General features: G+C 48.9%; 1 protein-coding gene across 1 annotated transcript; it reads left to right on the forward strand.

Moving 5' to 3' along the window:
• The first annotated feature begins 611 nt into the window (after nt 1-611).
• On the forward strand, nt 612-12,915 carry CD2 (CD2 molecule). Its single transcript, XM_072851603.1, has 5 exons — nt 612-721; nt 3,582-3,878; nt 6,389-6,631; nt 10,160-10,279; nt 12,301-12,915. Exons 1-5 carry the CDS (start codon nt 661-663, stop codon nt 12,507-12,509), a joined length of 930 nt encoding a protein of 309 aa, XP_072707704.1. The 5' UTR covers nt 612-660; the 3' UTR covers nt 12,510-12,915.
• The last annotated feature ends 6,296 nt before the right edge of the window (nt 12,916-19,211 follow it).

Here is a 19,211-nt window from a genome sequence, read left to right on the forward strand (position 1 = left end):
CCCAGGCAGTGTTTTCAACCCCTTCCATGCTCATCCCTCTTTCGCAGCTTGCTCAGACGGCCAGCTGTGCCTGCAGGACACCTTCATGTGGCACCATCCAGCCCCTCATAGATCAGACATTGATGCAAAGCTGATCCTGACAGTTTCCAAGGAACGTATGTCTCCTTTCTACACGTTGTCCAACAGCTATCAGCTACTTGCTCCCTGCTGGGGGTCCTGGGCTTGCTGTCCCCTCGCTGCTGATGAGGCTGTGGGGGAGCAGAAGGATTCCCATCACCCCCCTGCCCAAAAACCGCATCCATCCCCCTAGGATGGTGGCATGCGGATGCTGGAGTTGAACGCTTCGGGTGAACTTTGAAGAGGACGAGGGCCCCGGCTGGGCCTCCAGCTGGGTAGACAGACCTCGGGGGCATTCCTGCATTTTAGCATTTTCCTTGTCACTGCACGTTGTCCCCATCCTGATAAAACACCTCATCGAGACGTATTTCTGCCAGTGGTTTTCTTGTGCCTGTGCTAGAAACAAGAAGTGAGAGCTGGGAGGAGGGGAGGAGCGCACAAGGGCTGTACCGACACATCCCATGACTGCTCACTCACAGCAGAAAATTCTTTAACCTGCTAGGAGCTGTTATTAGACGACACTGGATTTTTTTGACCCTGAAAATGAACTTTAGGAGGATTTTCCTAGTCAAGTGCTTGCTGCTTTTATTTCCCAGTGTAAAATGTGAGTTTTTCTTACTGTTTTTTGCTCTTTTGGGCTAGCATTGTTAAAATTGCACTTTAAACCATTTACAATTTGGTGGGATGTTACTGATAAGAAACTAGTTCCCGCTTTTCCAATGAGTGAAGACCTTTGGGTTATTACTATTATTATTTTATTTAATTTTCAGCTGGGGAGGGCAGGACCTGAGTTTCCTATGCCAGTTGTAACAATAAGCTGTAAACAGTTTTGGTTTTAAGTTAATGAGCCTTAATTTGACATGTACAATGAGAAATGTCAGCATGCAGTTTTCTCTCTGCCCTTGAGGTAGCTTGTACTACATTAGAGATCCAGTTCACAGTGCATTATCGCATGTAATTTCCTTTTCTTATCAAAGACAAGCAAATCTTTTGAAAGTGCAAATTATATTCTTCCATAAATATTAACAGTGATATATCTCAGTGTCTTCAGTGGAGTTGAAGAAGTCTAAGATGAGAAAACGGCAAGCAAATACATACATCTTTTATATTTTGCATATTATTGCTCTCATTATTTTTTAAAATATTAATCTAAAAACTTAATTAAGGTGTTAACTCATAGATTAGAGAAGGTTATAAGAGATGGAGACAATACAATCATGCATAGATTTTTTTTTCCTCTGTTCATTGCACTACAGATTGTATGCATGGCTGTTTAATGCTTTTCTTTTCTTCCAGAACAAAATTAATAGATAAATAAGGAATTTTTTTTTTTTTGGTATGTGATATATAAATCCTCTTCCCCAGCAGAAATGAAGATTATTCCCTTGAATGGAAAACTTGTTTCAAAGACTTTCTTACTTCTCTAAAGTTACTATGGGAGCTTTTCCTTTTAATTCTTTCTTGTGACTGCAAGTGAGCTCTACACTGCCAGTTCGGATCTTTCTGCCCCTTGGAGTGCATTTCAGTTGGCATTAGCAGAAATGCTGTTTCATTAGCTAAACAGATTTTTAGTATCATATGTGTGGAATACTCAGCTTTCCATTAGCAAGACTATGGAAATCAGATAAACACCCAGAGATGTGTCTAGGTGGTCTGTCCATAGAGATGCCATTGAATTATCCTTGAAAACTTAGATTATGTTTTTTTCTTTACTTCCAGGGAGAAAAAATAAATTATAGTATCTGTTATGCAAAGCAATCCTATTACTAGCTCTAAATACTTGTGTGTGACTGAGCAGAAACAATTATCAGAATTCAAATGTTTGGGTATAGTCTGTAGTGTCATCTGTGTGGAGGATAGCTGCTTCCAAGACTGTTGGGTTGATAGCTTGATTTCAGAACATTTAATTAGATACATCAAATATCTTGTAAGAAATGCAACAGTGATAACAGCCTCTCCTTACACTGGGGGTGAATTGCCAGACGGACTTCAGTATTAATTTTCTTGGTGCAGAGGCACACTATTTTAGTTCTTTGTTTATCTCTAATATTGTTAGTTTCATGAAATAGCAACTGGATTTCCGTTTCCCCTCTGTGATATAGTTTATCATTGTCCTAGATACCAGGAATGAAGGACTGTATTAAAAATATGTATAAACATAGTTTTTATCTCTGTGGGGAAAAAGTGCTTAAAATATACAAAATTAGAGCAGAATCAGCTCTAGCTGGTGATGTGAAGAGAAATCCCCTCCTGCCGATCACCTTTATCTTGCAAATTGAAGAGGAATGAACATAAGAAAATGACAAATGCGATAAGCCGTGGCCCTGAGTGCACATTCGGTTGTCAGTGAGCTTATCCCACCTGACACCTGTGAGCACTTTTCTACCTCCTCCTGCAAATTTTCCACCTGCCACTGGGGTGGAGACAGCACCTTACTTGAAGTGACCTCCCGACAAACTTTGCACTCTGAAGTCCCGGTTCACCAGAGATGGGCCTTGCAAGGGCTGTGAAGCAGCCTGGAGGGGAGCTGGAGGCCACTCGGGCACAGCCCGAAGAGTACAGCATCTCCACTGCTAGTAACGTGATTGATGTCTAGCAGCCTGGGCTTTCCTGAATATCCCCTTCAGCAGCCACACGCTAAGTGCTGCCCAGTCCTGGCAGCACCTTTGGGAAGCACCTACTTTTACCTGTTCTGGAGAGGGGACCTGTCGTCAAAGGAGACCTGCAAAGAAAAGAGATATTGTTGGCCTTTGCTTATCTCCTAATGTCTCCAGTGCCCGATCAGTTCACAGGATGTTGTTAGCTGTTTGTTTCTCCCCACCTTACTTGTCCCACCATGATCCTGTGCTAGAAAAATCAAGTGGATATACTCCAGCGCGGCAGGGTGCCTGGGATGGGTGAGGAGGGGGCACTGCAAGCTGGCAGCACTGGGTCTGCCTCCAGTTCAGTGCCTTACGGTCACTCGCTGCTTGACATGGGCCACTATTATTATTATTGCCATCGCTGTTATTGCTGAACTGATCCTGCTGTCCAGACCCCCTACTAGTTTGTGTTCTTGCTGTCCGCAGTGGTGTTTGCAGTGGTGGACGCTCTGAGTACCAGCCTGTGCCACGTGCAAAACACACCAAAGTGACCTTATTTTCAGGAAGGGTTAAGTTCAGGGCAGCCACGAATCTCGGCATCCAAAATCACTCCAAATAAGTCCTCCAGAGTATAAAGCCAGCTTTTGAAAGCCGGACTCTTAGTTTCCTCGCCTCCCAGAATTAAATTGGGCACTGACATTTATCTAATGAATGATCAAGAGGTGCTTTGAAGCAGGGGAAGAAAACAGCATCAGTAATGAAGAGAGGCAACTCAGAGGGGGTAGCAAGTGACAACCTTTTGGGTCACTGCTGTGGCTGCTGAGCCTGGCAGGGGGGGCTGCTGGAGACAGGCTGATGAGCTGGTTGTGCTTCCCTTTACAGGCTCCATCACCAACTGGATTTACGCGGCAGTGAATGAGTCGGCTCTTCTCAGCATTGCTGCTGCTGGGAGCATATATGATGCAACATGGCTGAGAGACAGAAAAAGGTTGCTTCAGATAAAAGATAAGAAAGTTAAGTACTATGTGAACAAGGAACAGTGCAGGTGTAAGATATTCCTAAATGGGACTTTGCAAATAGAGCAGGTGGTGAAAGAGGACAGTGGAAAGTACAGCGTGACTGTTTATCAACAAGATGGAAAATTGAAGACAGAAGAAGATACAATGTTCATTGTGCAGGGTGAGTTTTTTCTCTTCCCATACCATTCCCAGCGTAGCTGAATAAGACTTGGCATTCCCACTCTCTCCTACAGCCTTTCCTACTCATTGCTCCCTTTCTGGTTTGCGGGGGACTTCTGTGAGACATACCTCTTTCCTCCTGCCACTGACAGCAGTCTGCCGCTCTTCTCCTTTCTCTTGCTCCTATTGATGCTCTCTGGTCCCCTGCTCCTTTCTGGCTCCCCTCTTTGTCAACCACCAAGTTTCTACATGTGCCCAAGCAAGCAGCCATGAGCACGTCCGTGTTGGCAGCAGGGTGAGTGTGGACAGCCTTGCTGCAGCACCGCACATGGTGCCGGGACCCCTCGGGCCCTAAGCTGGAGCAGCACCGTGCGAGCGGGACTGTGCTCTCAGCAGCACCCTGCTTCCAGAAACCTCTCTCGTGGGAGCACAGCAACCTATGTGAGGTACACCTGTGGCTGTGGCACTGTGCACTTCTGGCACTTCTGGTGCTATTTTATAGGCACTGAGTTATGACTTTTGGTCTCTATCTACTGCTCCAGCAAGGTGAGCACTGTGTGTTGAATCTGCCAGCCTCCTGAGGAGAGTTCAGGTGGCACTAAATGCCTGTATTTAGGCAATGTAATCCCACTCCATTTTTTCCCTAACATAAAATATAGCCAGCAGTCACCTCCCCTGAGATACACCACAATAGGAGTTGAATTTACAGGGGAAGAGGACTTCTGCACCCTATCCTTGCATATCATAATGCAACAAATATGAAGATTGTGCGGTTCAAAGCACACTTAAGCACACGCCTGGGGATTTCAGCTGCATGGGTTCAAAGCACGAAGGCAGCCTCCATTCCTGTGCTGTATCTTGTCCTGAGAGATCAGAGCGGTAGCAGCCCAAAGCTTTTGGGACGAGTAGGAAAGAAGGGGATGGCTCTTCTGCTCCTTAATGGCTGCTGCCACCTCTCCAGACCACAAAGCTTTAGGGCAGCGTGGCTTTTTTCCCAGCAAGATGATTTTGCTGTGTCCTTCCTGAGCCAGCATGCACACCTCTGCCAGCCTCTTGAGTTTGTGGGCACCAGCTGGCACTACAGAAATAATACCTTGATGAGGCAGCAGCAGCAGCAGCAAAGACAGTGGGAATGGTTTCTGCCCACTGGGAGGCCCCGTGGCTAACAGACTGCTGAGAAGTGAGGGTGTCTCACTACTTCAGGAATTATTATTGCAAACTGTCTACAGATTCGGGAAATCAGGGCCTGATGCTACTTACTTACGCTTTAAGGCATCGAGCTGTCATTGGGATGTCCTGGGTTCAATTTCAGGTTAAGGTTGCAACCTAGATATATGCTGCATCATTTCATATATTGTGCAGCAGAGAGGTTGCCTTACCTCTGATAGCGGTTTTGGAAGTAAAGTCCTTTAGTAACTGGCGGGTGCTAGAGCCATTTGTCAGCCAGATTGTACTTTGTTATGAGGGTTGGACAAACAATTGTTCCAAAAAAATAATAGTTTAGATTACATCATCACGCAACTCCATCACCAGGACCTGGACTCTAGTGTTTCACACTGGGGTGTTCCCCTGAATGATAGGTTGCTGCTTGCGGAAGAGGAGTGGACTTAATGAGGAAAGGGTGGCTACAGGTGCCACAGCGTGAACCTAGATGGCATTTGCTACAAGCAACCCTTATTGGCTTTAAAATTTATGCTCTCTATAACTTACACTACCTATAACTAGAGGTGGGTCTGGCAGCTTGTTGTTTACCTAGTCTAAAAGGTAGAAATTAAATTTTTTTCATCTGATGTCCCTGCCAGTTGCCCCTAGTTGAGGAAAGCCCCACAGGCTTTTCTGGCTCTGTCAGTGCCACCAGTGGTAGAGAATCTGGAACAAAAGGTAGCTAGCTGTTTGCAGGACGTAAGAAGAGACAGAAATCAGTTCTCTCTGTCATAACCTCATTGAAAGCTAAGAGGTGTCTGTTTTGTGTTTTCTATTCTGTTTCGATGGGTTTTCATGCTGTGGCTGTCATGCTAGTGGAGTGCCGTTGGTAGTACATAAAGTATCGTACGTAGCTGTTTGCCCTGTCTTAGAGTAAATCTCTCGTGATGGCCACAGGCAGATCAGAGCCGACTTCATTTGCACCAAAACATTGGGGCCAGAGTTGGAGGGGGCTGTGGCTCCGAGTCCCTCCCATCCGCCACCTCCCCCCAAAAACTCAACTTCCTCCCCTCGCCTGCCAGGCTGGCTGGCCGTGAGCCAGGCTGAACCTGAAAGTAGTCTAGCCACAGTGGTGCAGCTCTGCTTTGCTAGGCCAAATATGTAGGCTGATATACTGCATTTTCTTTATTACTGCCATGTTACTTCTGTGGTAGAGGTCTAATTTGCGCTTCAGTCTTCTGTGGTCTCATTAGGTGGTGTTAGTCCCTTACTGCTTACTGGGGGCTAATTCTCTGTTCTGCTTAATAATGGAGGTTTTCAAAAGGAGAAACCATCTCAGACATGCCTGACCCTTCTCTTCTTTTTCAGAACCTGTCCCTCAGCCAATCCTCAGTGCTGAATGTGTGAATAAAACTGTATCTGTCAAATGTGAAGTGAAGCAGAAGACTAAAGATGAAACATTTATAATAGAACTGACTCAAGATAAAAGCAAAACAATGCAAAAGAATGCAACAAGGTTGGAATTGCACACGCGGTATTCTGGGACATTCAGATGTGTTGTTAAGAACCAAATCAGCAGAAAAACGGCTGAAAAAGTAATTAAGTGCTCAGGTAAAAAATCTACTTTTGCCAGAATCTGCTAGGGTAGACCCACAAACCCTGACGCAGTTCCATGTATCTGTAGAACTGGTCCAGGTGCCAGGAGCATCGATGATTCCCGGTACCCAGTATTGCGAGTTTAACGCCGGCACAGTTATTGGGAGCCGATGCTGCTGTGGTAGCCAGGATGTGAGTCATGCTTTCTGCTTGGCATTCCCCAGCCTTGTCACATCTCCACCCTCCCCACCCTGCTGCTTCCTGCCCCACTGCTACCCTTATGGCATCCCTGCTCTAACAGCAGGGAGGCCAAGCTGGTGGCAGTGGGATGTGACATGGACCATGCTCCTCCTCTTCTCCTGTGGCCAGCGGTGTTTTCCCCCATGCTCAGTGAGGCCTAGGGGTTGCTGGAAGAGGGGGAGAGGTTTTTCTGGAGTCAAAAGCCTTGTGGGTGGCAGAGAGACTCCCGGGGCACACTGCAATGCTGCTTCCACTGGAGGTGAAGTCTCCTGGGGGAAACGGCAGCCTGCCAGCAAGATCAGGCTGGCTGAGGAGTGAATGAATGAGAGAGAGATTCTTGCTCATCCTGTCATTTTCTCCCTCTCCTCCATCACTGCTGACTTTTCTTCCAATAGTTGCCAGAGGTATCCTGACAGACTTTTTGGTGTCAGCATCCTGACAGACTCAAGTGGTGTCAACCATGACTAGTGGTAGACCAGTGAAGTAAAGGAGATGGTGGGGACGTGGGCCTGAAAGTGTTTTAATCACACACAGCAGTCTGCAAAATGCAGAAAGCACTTCCCCCTCATTTTTATCCTCCTTTATTCCTTTAAAATTAATGGTGCTTCCCAAGGGTTGACATCAGTCAACCAGTCCAAAGCCGAAGAGTTGACTTCAGTAAGATAGTATAAAACTACCCAAGCTACCACAACATAAATTAACAGCTTATTTTTGGAAAATATGGCTTAGGATCTTCTCCTGTGTATATGAAGCCATGGCATTGATTTCAGGGGATTTGTTCTTCATTTACATGAAGAACCTCATGGCGGGGAAATCAGTTGCACATTGTTTTTCTCCTCTCCATTATCATACCTATGAAGGTGGTGGTTGCCCGCTACCTGTGGATGTGGATGGGTGCTCTCACAAGGGGAAAAATAAGCTGCTTGGGCTCTCCAGCTTGGCCTAGAAATCAGGAGGGAGGTTATGGAGAATTTAGCTGAGCTTTGGGGTTTTATGGCTCACATGAACATGGCTCAAATGTACCATGGATTTTCTTACTCACTTGAAATGTCATCTTTCTAAACCACAGATGCAGCAAAAGAACTGAAGGAATTGCATTTTAAATGGGCAGAGTCATGCTGAAAATGATTACATAGGCAAAAGAAGTCATTGCCCCCCCCCCCTAAAAGTTTTGAAAGTTAAGGCAAAAACAAAGGAAGGATCGTAATGGTATGACACTGGATATGGTGTTCAGTTCAAAATTCAGATTTCCAGTGCAGTAGTGGGGAAAAGTCCTTGAGTTTTCTGGGCTTGGGTTCATCCCACCTAACTGTGAGCACTTTGCTTAAAGCACTGTCTTGCCGTATATTCCCACTAGAGCTAGTGAAAAGTGGGGGGCTCACGAGAGCTGGTTCAGTATTTCCAATTTCCAGCTATTTCTGCCATAGTGAATTTAGGGAAAGTCCAAGTCTGAAGGCCAGCCCACGGTGTGAGAAGGGAGGGAGCAAGCCTGAAGGTATGGAGGCCTTACTGAAGCAATCCAAGGTCTGCTGAGGCTGGCTGAAGGGCAAAGAGCTGAGGGATGGGGTGGCCTCTGCTCTCCTGTGCAGCCCTTGCCCCCTGAAGGATCACCTTGATGCCTAAAATAGCCAAAAAAGGGTTTTCTACTGCATGAGCTGCCTGACCTGATGGGCTGCACAGTCCTGTTGGTGCTAGCATTGGGAAGGGGCTGGGGTGCAGGGGAGTGGGATGTGGCATGGACTTTGGAGCCAGGTGTGAAAACATGCTGCTGGATTAGGTCCATTTAAGGCAGGGCAAACTAGCCCAAACACGTTACCTTAAAGAGGAAACGCTGGCTGAAGCTGGCCATCCCAGGGCACAAGCCAGGCAAGCATGGGCCTGCCTGCATTGCTGATATGGGCAGACATTAGCCATCAGCAAGATACTTTGATTTCACTTCTCACCCTTGAGAAATGCTTTTCTTTCACAGGGTGAGTTGGGTAGGAGAGTTTGTTTCTTCTCAAATCATTAACAGAGAAACAAAAAGTTTGCCCCACTGATCTTTAAGGTACAAATATAGCATTTCTCAGACACCAAAAAAACACTAAAACCATGTAGCACTACCCTTCCTACTCAGCCTAAAAAACCCTCAAACCTTTCTGTGTGGTGGCAGGACTCTGTCAGCTCCACAGTAGATTAAAAATTCCTCAGCTTGCAGTCAAACCTCCTTCCAGCCCTGCTGCTCTCCACGAACATCTGGTGCTGCATTCGAGGCCTATCACCTTGAATTTTGACCTTTAGCAGGCAAGACATACTTCAGATGGGCTTCAGCTCAGCTAACTTTTCATATAAGTGTAGCTATGTGTGAATCTGCCTGGGCTCACCTTATAGTCAGCTGGGGGAAACAGGCACAAAAAGGGCAAAATACACCTCGGTGTAACACTGGCAGCTAAAACAGGTGAGAAGAACCATGCCGCTGAGGATACTCATCTTTTTTCCTACTGGGGCGGCCTGGGCTGATGGTGGTCTTTATACTGTAGACATCTCGGCTTTGGTGTCATCACTCTTTTCCCTCCATGTGCATGACCAGTGAATGTTAAGGGTGGTACCAGTGGTGTCGTCCCCTTTGGAGCTTTGTCCCCCAAGAAGCCAAGAAAGGTGCACTTCTGCTGGGTTCAGCTCCATGGTGCCTGTGCTTGAGCGTGAAACACTGAATGCTAGGAGGACCGCCCAAGCAGGAGGTGGCGAAGGAAGGCTAGTGTCCAGCAAACCTTATCTGGCCAAAATAAGGAACACTTATATAAATTTTGGCTCACCGGGCAAACCTAACTCAAAACAACTGAGGCTGTGGGATATTTGGTTATGTTCTTTTCCTTTTCACTATTTGTTTAAATATGCGTACAGCCAAAAATTGAAGAGGAAGTACCAAAATAGTATGAAGCAAGCTAGTCTCAGTGTTTCCAGCTCAGTAGGAAGTACTTAAAAAGTTTATTTTTGTTAGATGCTGAGCACTGCCTGGATGTTCGTTGTCCTTAAAAGGGTCCATTGCTAGCAGGACATTTGTAGTAATTTAAATAAGATGAGCTGGCACACATGAATGCTCTGCTTTCAATTTTCTGCAGAACTTGAATCCATCAGGGAGCAACCAGAATTCTCCACAATGAGGACCAGCAACTTTCTGCTGTGTACAGAGAAAAGGCATAGAGGGTGGGCTCTCTCACTGGGGCTGGCTTTACAGTCAATGGAAGAAGATACAGAATTCTAGGTAGACATTGTGCAAGTTATTTCTTTCCTTCTAACATCCTCTTTCTTTCCCTTAACTAGGCCAGCTGGACCTTTATCTCATCTTAAGCATAGCAGGAGGCGCAATCTTCTTTGTCATCGTTGTGATTTTGCTTATTTATTGTATCAGGAAGAAGAAAGCAGAAAGGCTAGAAGATGATGGTAAGTGTTTAAGGGGCTTTATGTTCCTATCCAGCCACCTAAAATCTTAGAGCTTCCTGCTGACAGCACTGCTGTGGGCAGGAGCATCCTCTCTGCCTTGGCATGAGCCACAAACCGGTTCTGGCATTGGTGAATCTCAGCAAATCAGCTGGCATTGCCAGTCTTGGTTTCTGATATATGCTTTGAACAAAAGACTTCTTGTTTTCAAGCCCTTTTGTTTATTCGTGGGGGAAGAATTGCTCCTCTAAAGCTTGGCCAAGGCCACCAGTCATGACCATCCGTGGGGCTAAAATATACAATTAGATATCCCGTCAGGAGATTTTTTTTCATTTATATGGTGTAAAATTAGCATCCTTGAAATCATTAGTCACATCTGGAAACACTGTAGGTAGTGAGAAGGGGCAAGAAGGACTCAGCTTTTCTGTGAGTTTCCTCAGGCATCTCACCGTACTTGTCCTCTCTACAAAACAATGTCCTTGGAGGCCTGTCAACACTGGAGGTCCAACTTGGGGCACTTTAAAGAGTTGAGGTTTTCAGAGTGGGCAGAGATTTCATCTGTTGTCCAAAATTCATGCCTCTCTAAGACTATAGGGAATACTCTGCCTGAGTCTTCTCTGAGAGTGGGCTCTCAGTCTTGACAGAGAGGTTGCCTGGAATTACAACCCGGGCGTTGCTGCTAGTTTGAGTGGACGGAGGATGCTGAGCTGCCACTCAAGAAGAGTTGTCTGGCCCACCTGGAAGGGGAGGCTAAAGCAGGAGGGAGGTTGCCCTGGCTGGGAGGTCACCATTGTTTCCCAGTCCTGCTCCCACACACTGTGTCAGGCTTCCTGTGTGGTCTCAAATAACAGCTAGTCTCTGTGTGAGTCAGTTCTCAAGTTACAAAATGGGAGTAGAAGCTCCCTTGTACACCACAACAGTCTTTGTCAAGACAAAGAAGGCAATGCCTGAAGGAAACCTCAGCTGATACCTCAAAGGTGCCAGTGGTCAGGCTGACAGCAAGGGTGAGCTTGACAGGTCCTGTGACCAAGGGTAGTGCAACCTCAGTGCACCTGAGCATGGATAACTTGCCATGGTCCTCCTGCTGCCCCCAAAGTTACGACCATGAAGGAATAGGCAAGCGCTTTTCCCGTTCTCTGGGAGGGCTCACCAGAGCACAACCATGGGTTGTCATCTCAGAAGGCTTGCCATAGCTCGTGAGCACAACGGGTGTGAGCATAGCCATCTCAATGTTTCTTTACATTATGGCTGTTCTTATTTGAGTGGGATACATTACTCCCTCAACTGTGCAGTGATAGCATATCCTCAATTCTTGGCTCTGGATTCAGCAAGAATTAAGAAAAAGAGAAGTCTGGGAAAATGAGAATTAATACAAGAGGGTGACTAGCCTCTTTGAAACAGTTTGGTGTGTACTTAAGACCATTTCAGTGTCCCAAGAGGTATATCCCTCAATCCCTAAATTAAGCTGACCGACATTTCAGAAATGATGAGTCAGTGACCGAAAGTCAGATGGCATGAATTTACTGCTTCTACATGTGGGGAAATTAATGCTGGCAAAATGGACCTCTGGCTTCCAGGTGCCTGGAAATCCCAGCACGGATAGTGGCAGGGCAGAGTGCTTTGCTGTTGCTTCCTGGGGTTACATCTCACTTGCCCTTCAGTGGCCCGTTTCCAAAAGAGGACAGAGCAGCTCAGGCTGGGGGTGTCCACTGGTGACTGCTGGGGCCTCCCCGGCAAAGTCGGTTGCCCCAGCACAGAGAGGGCAGAGCTACCCCAAACGCCTCCCAGGTACCTTGACCTCAGCCAGGCAGCCAAAAAGCTTTCGGGTTTGCCCGGGGTGTGCAGGCAGAGGTGATTTTGGTTGTTCCACTGGAGTAGCAGGAACACCGGAGAGTGACAGTGGCCTTCCAGGTAAGACCAATATTTGGCCTTTTTTTGCTTGGGCCAAGCACTTTTCCCTGGCTGTTCAACTTCTACTTGGACTTGAGTATGTGCCTGATTGCTGGGTCCTTCTGTCGTTGCAGACGAGGAGCGAACAACGCAGGCTCGCCAGGCAGACAGCGAAATGGTAGTGCGGGAGCTCCCTCAGCTGCCGTGCAACCCTACCCCGAAGCAGCTGCGTGTGCAGCAGCGGCCGCTGCCGCAGCCCCAGGTGCAGCAGCAAGCACTGCCCCCACGGCCCCGGCCCCGCACTCAGCAGCGGACTCCAAACCACCTGAGAGAAAGACCTTGAACGTCTGCCCTGGGAGAGGCGGTGGTCTCTCTGCTCCAGCATTCACTGTGAAAAGAAAGTTTCCAGTAGTCAGGAACCCCTCCCGCCCAGCCTTGCATAACGCTCAGCTATGAAACGGCAGCTTTCGTTGCAGAAAATGAGAGAGAGCATCAAATGGAGATGAAGAGACCCAGTGGAGGAGATTCAAGGTGATGGGCATTCATCCCTGTGGCCATTTTTCTTCAAGTGTCTCTGTGTTAGGGTATGGAGCATTGAGCCTTGAAACCTGTGTCTTTCTGTGGTTCACTTGTTTTTACCGCACCTTGTTGTCTTTGTGCTTTTTGGATGGATTATATCAAGAAGAAGCTAAAGCTCTAGTGAGACAACACGGGCCTAAGGATCTTACAGGGTTTTGTCACATATCTGTCCTTTCTCCTGCCACGCATTAGGACAGCCCTCTGGCTTCAGCATCAAATGCATGAACTCCTGGATCAAAAAATAGTTGTATGTAATTAAATGCTTGTCTGAAGTTGAAGGAATTGGTGTCATCTAATGCAGATAAGAAAATACCGAAAGGAGATGTGAGAGCCTTGAAGCATGTGTGTGGGAAAGGAGTAAACCTTTCGCTTTCTCTGCCATTTTTAGAACAAGAAACCATGGGCTTAAATTGCAGCACGGGAGAGTTAGGTCAGGATTTTTTTTTTTTTGCAAATGACGGACTGAAATAGATTTCTGGGAGAGGATCTCCAGCACTGGGGTTTTCAAAGGGTGGATAAGGCAACCATCTGTGAGGCATCCTTGTCCTGCTGAGGGCCAGGGGAATGTGCTACATGGCCTCTCCAAGGACTGTTTCAGCTCAGTTTTCTGTGACTCCTTGCTGGCAAATAAAAGGAAACTTTTTTCTCAGCACAGGTCTGTTTGGCTATACAGACAATTTTTTTTGCCATAGAAGAGGTCTGGTATCTATTGGCTCATGAAACAAGTGTTACAAACCGCCAAGCAGCCTGATTACTAGTGGCATTGTCTGAATTGTCATGGCTTTTCATCATAGGGCCTCCTGCTGATGGTGAGGGACCGTGTCCCTTGATTTTGCTGGTAAGCACCTCATGTATAACCAGGTGATGGTAGAGAACTGCTGAGATCTCCCTCCCAAAGGGAGAGGTTGGACTGCAATAACATCACGCTCCATGTGCTGGACAAACACTGCTCGCTCCTCTGGTCCTTGGAGATGTTCATAACTGCCTCTGTGGGACAGCTGAGAAGCCGAGAGAGGACAGACCTTTTTAGAGCAATGTCTGAATGGGTACATTGGCCCATCTGGTGTCAGAGGCAGCGCAGGTGGAGGAGGAGAGAACTGCGAGAGCCACAGAGCATGAGACATTCAGCTAGCGTGTTGTTGTGTTAGGCAGAAGAACGTGGTGTACGTCTTCCAGGCTTGACTATCCTACGCATGCCAGGGGAGTTAAAACAGCCATCCTTTCTCCTCAGAAAAGTGACTGTTTTTGTCTTCTGGTACAAGGGCAGGGAAGTAACTTGTCAGGGAGAAGGAGGTCTCTGCCTCCTCCAGAGCTCAGTCACTTTGCTTGAACTCCAACAGCAGACACAGCCCTGGGAGTGTCACTTGCTGTTGCCTCAGCTTTCTGCAGCTTGTTTTAGGGCTTTCATTATTTAAAGTTGCATTTGGTAAACATTTCATGGGTTATTTTGTAACATACGCTATATCCCTGTAGTGAATGAATAAAGATGAGAGTGGGTGGAGAGGATCTTAATTTACACCTGTGCTGGTACTTCAGTATCTGGATCTCACTTTGGTACAAAGGAGACAAGAAAAACGTTTTGGTGAGCCACGGAAACATGGATGCAGGAGGCTTCACACCGATCCCCAGGAGGTGCCGTCTGCCACCTGAGTGCTGGCAGCTGGTGGGCTCGGGTCGGTGTGGGTGAGCACAGCCCCTGTGCCCGCCTGCCTGCTGTGGCAGCATGCTCTGCCTGTCCTGCATGGCCAGAGCTTTACTGGTGCCCTCTCCAGAGCAAGCAGCCGAGCTGGGACTCCTCTGTGGTTATGAGAGCACTGGTCCTTCCTGGGAGAGAAGGAGGGTTACTGGGACCTGAGGAGGAGAGCTGGCTCCTCCTGGGACCCCCTGCCATTGAATACTGCTCTCTGTGCCCTGAGCTTAACAGAGCTGCAGGAATGCTTTGGAGATGCTCGTTCCCCACTACAGAGGCTTGATGAGCTTTTGTCATACCCCTGAGAGACCCTCCTGGGCTTCCCACCGGCTGCTGCCCTGGGCCCTCCTCTGCCTGGGGCTGGTGCTGGTGGGGTGACACTTGCCACAGGACCTTGCAGGGGGGCACCGGTGTGTGCATGAGGTGGTGCCGGGGTGACTCTGGCCCAGCACCAACATGTGCTTGCTCTTCTGGCAAGGAACTGCAGCATGACGCTAAATCATGCCCAGGATAGGAATGGGAGGCAAGAAGCTTTTCTACTGTCAGTCACAAACTGGGTCCAAACCCACCCTCAAGACCGGGCTCGAGGCCACCCTGTGAACTGTGGAAACCTCTGTTGTCCCAGCTTAAGGCATGTGAGGGCTGAGCACACCCGAAAGATGCCCTTGGTTCCCTCTCCTGGGGAGCGGGGCTGCTGGCGGGCACCCTGAGTGCAGGGCAGGCCAGAGGCCACAACAGTGGGAAGGAGTAAAGTGTGGAAGTGCGTATTTTAATACTGCCCTTCACCTGGCTGCTGTAACCATGGGCTAAGAGAAGCACTCTCAGCCTCTGTGCAACTCACCAAGGTCTCCTGTGGGTTACTAGACTCTTGCCCTGTTGCTTTCCAGCTAAATGTTTCTCTCTTAGGTGCTAAGAGGCTCAAAGCTAAGTAAAAAGAGCTGAATTTAGCCCTGTTGGGTGGATTTGCACCAAAACACAGTCCTCCGTCAGGCAGACAAGAAAATACTACGAGCACAGAGTCTCATCGGGGCAATACTTATTTTTGATTGACGCCTTTTTTTTGATGGTCACCCTTGTTTTTGTGAATTCTCGTGTTTGTTCTGATGCGCTGCAGTGGACGATACTTGTATGGGCTTGAGTTCTACTCAGTGCCTACTTGAAAAGTCAACAGTTTCTCTGAATATGTGTCATGGAGCATTAAAATCTCAGGTTTTTATGCTGCAGAGGATGTTTCAGTTCTGGAAAACGAGCTGACAGCAAGACCTAAGAAATAACAGGAAGTGCTCAGCTCTGGTGATACTTGCTGAAACCCTTCTTGATTCTTCTTTCATAGACACATCTACCAGTGAGTCACACAAGATGAAGTGTTTTTCCCCATTCTTCTTAAGGGGGGTGAGATGAGAGGGCTGACGTGCTGAGCCGTGTTCTGTAAGGGTGCTGGCTTGTCCTCCCCGGTTTGGGAGACACAGCTTATGCTGCCCGGGTGTTAGCAGGGATCAGTTTTGCTTGGTGATGTGCTGCGGAGCCAGCGCTGAAGGAATGGGAGGAAGGTGCAGCCCCGTGATCCAAACAGGTCTGTAGTCATGCTGTGGTCCTGCAGCGCTCGCCGGTTGTGCCATCTGAGTAGGCACCCAAAAGAGCAATGGTTGGTTGTATAGAAAATACAAATCTTCTATCCCAGTCTTCATCTGCTTGACATCAGCAGCACTTGCTGCCCAAACTTGGCCTTTCTAGTAAATTATACAAGACCTGCTTGTATCTCAGCTGGGCATCAGCCAGTCCAGAGGGAGGCTCTCTTGTTTCTGGCACAGGCAGTGCTGGAGCCAGTTAGATAATTTCATTTCTAAAATAAAACTTTTGGTCTGTAAAAGGTCAAGTAGGAGACCATGGCTCATTCAAAAGTCTGTCTTGGAATGCCTACCAAAATGATGCCATGGGGGAAAAGACACCGATTTTGTCTTTATTCTGCAACAAATCTTCAGGCCGTGATGCAGAGATAAACCCCAGCTGGGACTGCGTTGCCCGTCAGCTTCCTTCTCCATTCTGACAGACAGGGCATCACCTCAGCCATGCTGAAACCTTGCAAAAGGCTTAAGAAATGCTGGGTTTGTCTTTCAAACTGTAGTCCTCTGTGGGGTGTGCTATGGGCGATAGGCAGGAGCGGAGCTCAGCTGGGCGGGCAAGGTGCTCCTGCAACGCTGCCTGCAGGTGCTGGCCGTGCAGTGAGCAGGCTGGCATGGCTGTCACCTTCTGATCCCCTCACCCTGGCCCCAGAGGGACCGAGGGGCTTGTTCATGTGCTGTGAGTGCCTCAGGCATTCAGATAAGATCAGTTTCTAGTAGCTATCAAGCTTGTGAAATAAACCTATCTCATGCTGTGGGAAGAAAGATAAGAGTTAATTGAAGGAGAGCACAGTAAGAGGCCCTGTGACAGTGAAGTGGCCTCCTGACCTCCTCTCCCACCCTCATCTCGGAGGAGGGATGCCAAATCCAGCCCTCTCCTCACCCTCTCCCCCAGCAAAGTGCTCCTTCCCTCCCTGCAGGTGTGAGTCCACGAAGTGCCTTTTCCCATCCTTGCAGCTCGGCTGCTGCCTTGAGCCACGGATCAGCAGAGGCCATGGGAGCGCTTCCCTCCCTCAGGGGTGCAGCTTTAGCCTTCACACTTGCAGAGGGTTGCCAGAGCAGCTGCTCGAGGGGCTTCTGATGCTCACCCCAAACTGAAATTCCCCTCTGCCCTGCTGCTGGAGAGGGGGGAGCTGCGGCTCTGTGGGCAGAGGGTGAAGTCACTGTCCCAGCAGAGCTGGGGCTGGTTTGCCATAGCTGGGCCCCAAGCACCATCTGCCAAGAAGGAAGCCACCTCTGACTTGTCTGTCCTGAAAGGCCAGGAAGGAGTCGACACCCTGACTGCCTCCCAGCGCTCCCCTTTGGAGGGGAGGATGGCAGTGAAAGTAGGAAACCGAGCAAAATTTCTCACCCTTTGTGGGTTCTCCTGGCAGGGCAAAGGCAAACAACCCCAAGCCAGTGAGGATGCAAACGTACAGCCCCCTCACCAGAATTTCTCCTCCTTGGCGAGGGGGAGCTGCTCTCCCCCTGAGAACAGCGGGGACCCGGGCCAAGGAGCCTTCCCAAAGCCTGCGGCAGGGCAGCACGACTCGGCTGCTGCTCCCCTTGGCCTTCCGCTGGAACTGGGAAGGTGCAAAGGGGCAAGCTCTGGGGAGAGAGGAGCAGGCATGTGAGGACCTACCTAACCTCAAGATCAGTATGGGTACCTGCCAGCTGCTGCCCAAGGCTTCCCAGCAGGGATCTGGGGCAGAGGAGGAGGGCAGGGACGAGCTGAGCTCGCCCAGGGAATAAGCCAGGCTCTGTGCATGTAGCACGCTGGACAGCAGGGCAGGTGGAGAGGGATGGGCAAGCACAGAAACGGTTGCTTGAGAAGGTGAACTGGACAACCAGGAAGCAGGATTTGAGTCAGGTAACTGTCTCGTGCTCGCAGTCCTCAGATGGGGCTTCTCTTTCCGTGCAGAGCTCTCACCTTTGGGCAGGGGGCAAGCATTGCATGCCTTGCTGGGCCTCCTGCTTCCCCCTCCTTTTTTAATCCCAGGACCAGCTGCCTTGTGCTCACCTCCTGTGACACTTCCCCAGGCAGCGCTACTGCAGTGTTACTTTCTATTCTAGCTTTCCTTTCCTACAAAACACCCACTCTGGCTGGTTTATTTTTCCTCTTTGAAAGATACCTCAGCACTCCACCTATGCACGTCAGCCTAAGGACACTGTGCCCTCCAAGAAGGAGGAGAGGGGACTTCCAAGGCACCCCCGTGGCTTCAGAGCACGGTTCCTCTTCATCATGCCTGCCCCAGGAAGCCCCGCTCCAGCTCGCTTTGCTGTTGTCGGCCGTTGCTGTTGGGAACGATCCCTGGCTCGGAAAGGATCGGAGAGGGGTCCACCTCTCCGCAGAGGAGGCAGGTATTGCTGTCACCTGCCATGCGAGGTGCACAGCTGGTGCTGGCTCTCCCTTTCCCGAGTCTTGCTGGGCACGTGGTGAGCCCCGTCTGCCCAGAGCCCGTGGTGCCGGCAGGCCCCGCTCTCCCTCCTTTGGCATGTGCATCACTGGTGTAAGCTGGGGATTTGATCGAAGCGCACATAGAGGGAAGGAGAGGGCAAAAGCTAGGGCAGACAAATGACTAAGGCAACGTTTGATTCTGTCCACCTGGCTGTCAGCAGCACCAACCTCAATATGGTGCCAGTGCCTCGCGTGCCTTTGTTTTGGGTGATATTGTTAGATAGTTTCTGCCTTCGGTGCCTCTGAAATGTAGTTTTTGAGATAACAGGAAGAGATAACCCCACAACAGAGACGCTCCCCGCATAGTAGTGCTCATTGGTTGCATTTCCCACGCGCTTTCTCTGCCTATGTAACAACAGCAGGCAAGCATTTCAGTTTGCTGCCTGCCCTCCCACACAAATACCCGCTTTCAGTTCCAGCCCTTCTGCTGGGTGGCATGGGGCAGGTGAGCAAGCACAGTGCAAAGGCAGGGGGGTGCGAGTAGAGATGTGCGTGGCACAGGCACTGCGGACAACTGGAGGGGAACAGCTCTGAAACAAAACTGCAGGCATCCCAAAACTGCATTTCTACACTTACCGCTTGCTTCCTGGCTGAACACCAGTGAAATGGGGACAGGCGGTAAGGCCGGTGTATTAGGACAACTAGCCTCTCAAGAGCCTCACGCTGAAATGTGATGCCTGCTGGGACAGTCTGGGACTGCTGCTCTTAGCAGCCAGA

The sequence above is a fragment of the Ciconia boyciana genome, chromosome 1, assembly GCF_034638445.1.
Source record: "Ciconia boyciana chromosome 1, ASM3463844v1, whole genome shotgun sequence".
Taxonomy (NCBI): Eukaryota; Metazoa; Chordata; class Aves; order Ciconiiformes; family Ciconiidae; genus Ciconia; species Ciconia boyciana.

Excerpts from the sequence above, each read along its gene's own strand:
- CD2 (XM_072851603.1), top strand. The coding sequence starts at position 661 with ATGAACTTTAGGAGGATTTTCCTAGTCAAGTGCTTGCTGCTTTTATTT. Across the intron at positions 3,879-6,388 it reads TACAATGTTCATTGTGCAGG|AACCTGTCCCTCAGCCAATC; the intron begins GTGAGTTTTTTC and ends CTTCTTTTTCAG. Across the intron at positions 6,632-10,159 it reads AAAAGTAATTAAGTGCTCAG|GCCAGCTGGACCTTTATCTC; the intron begins GTAAAAAATCTA and ends TCCCTTAACTAG.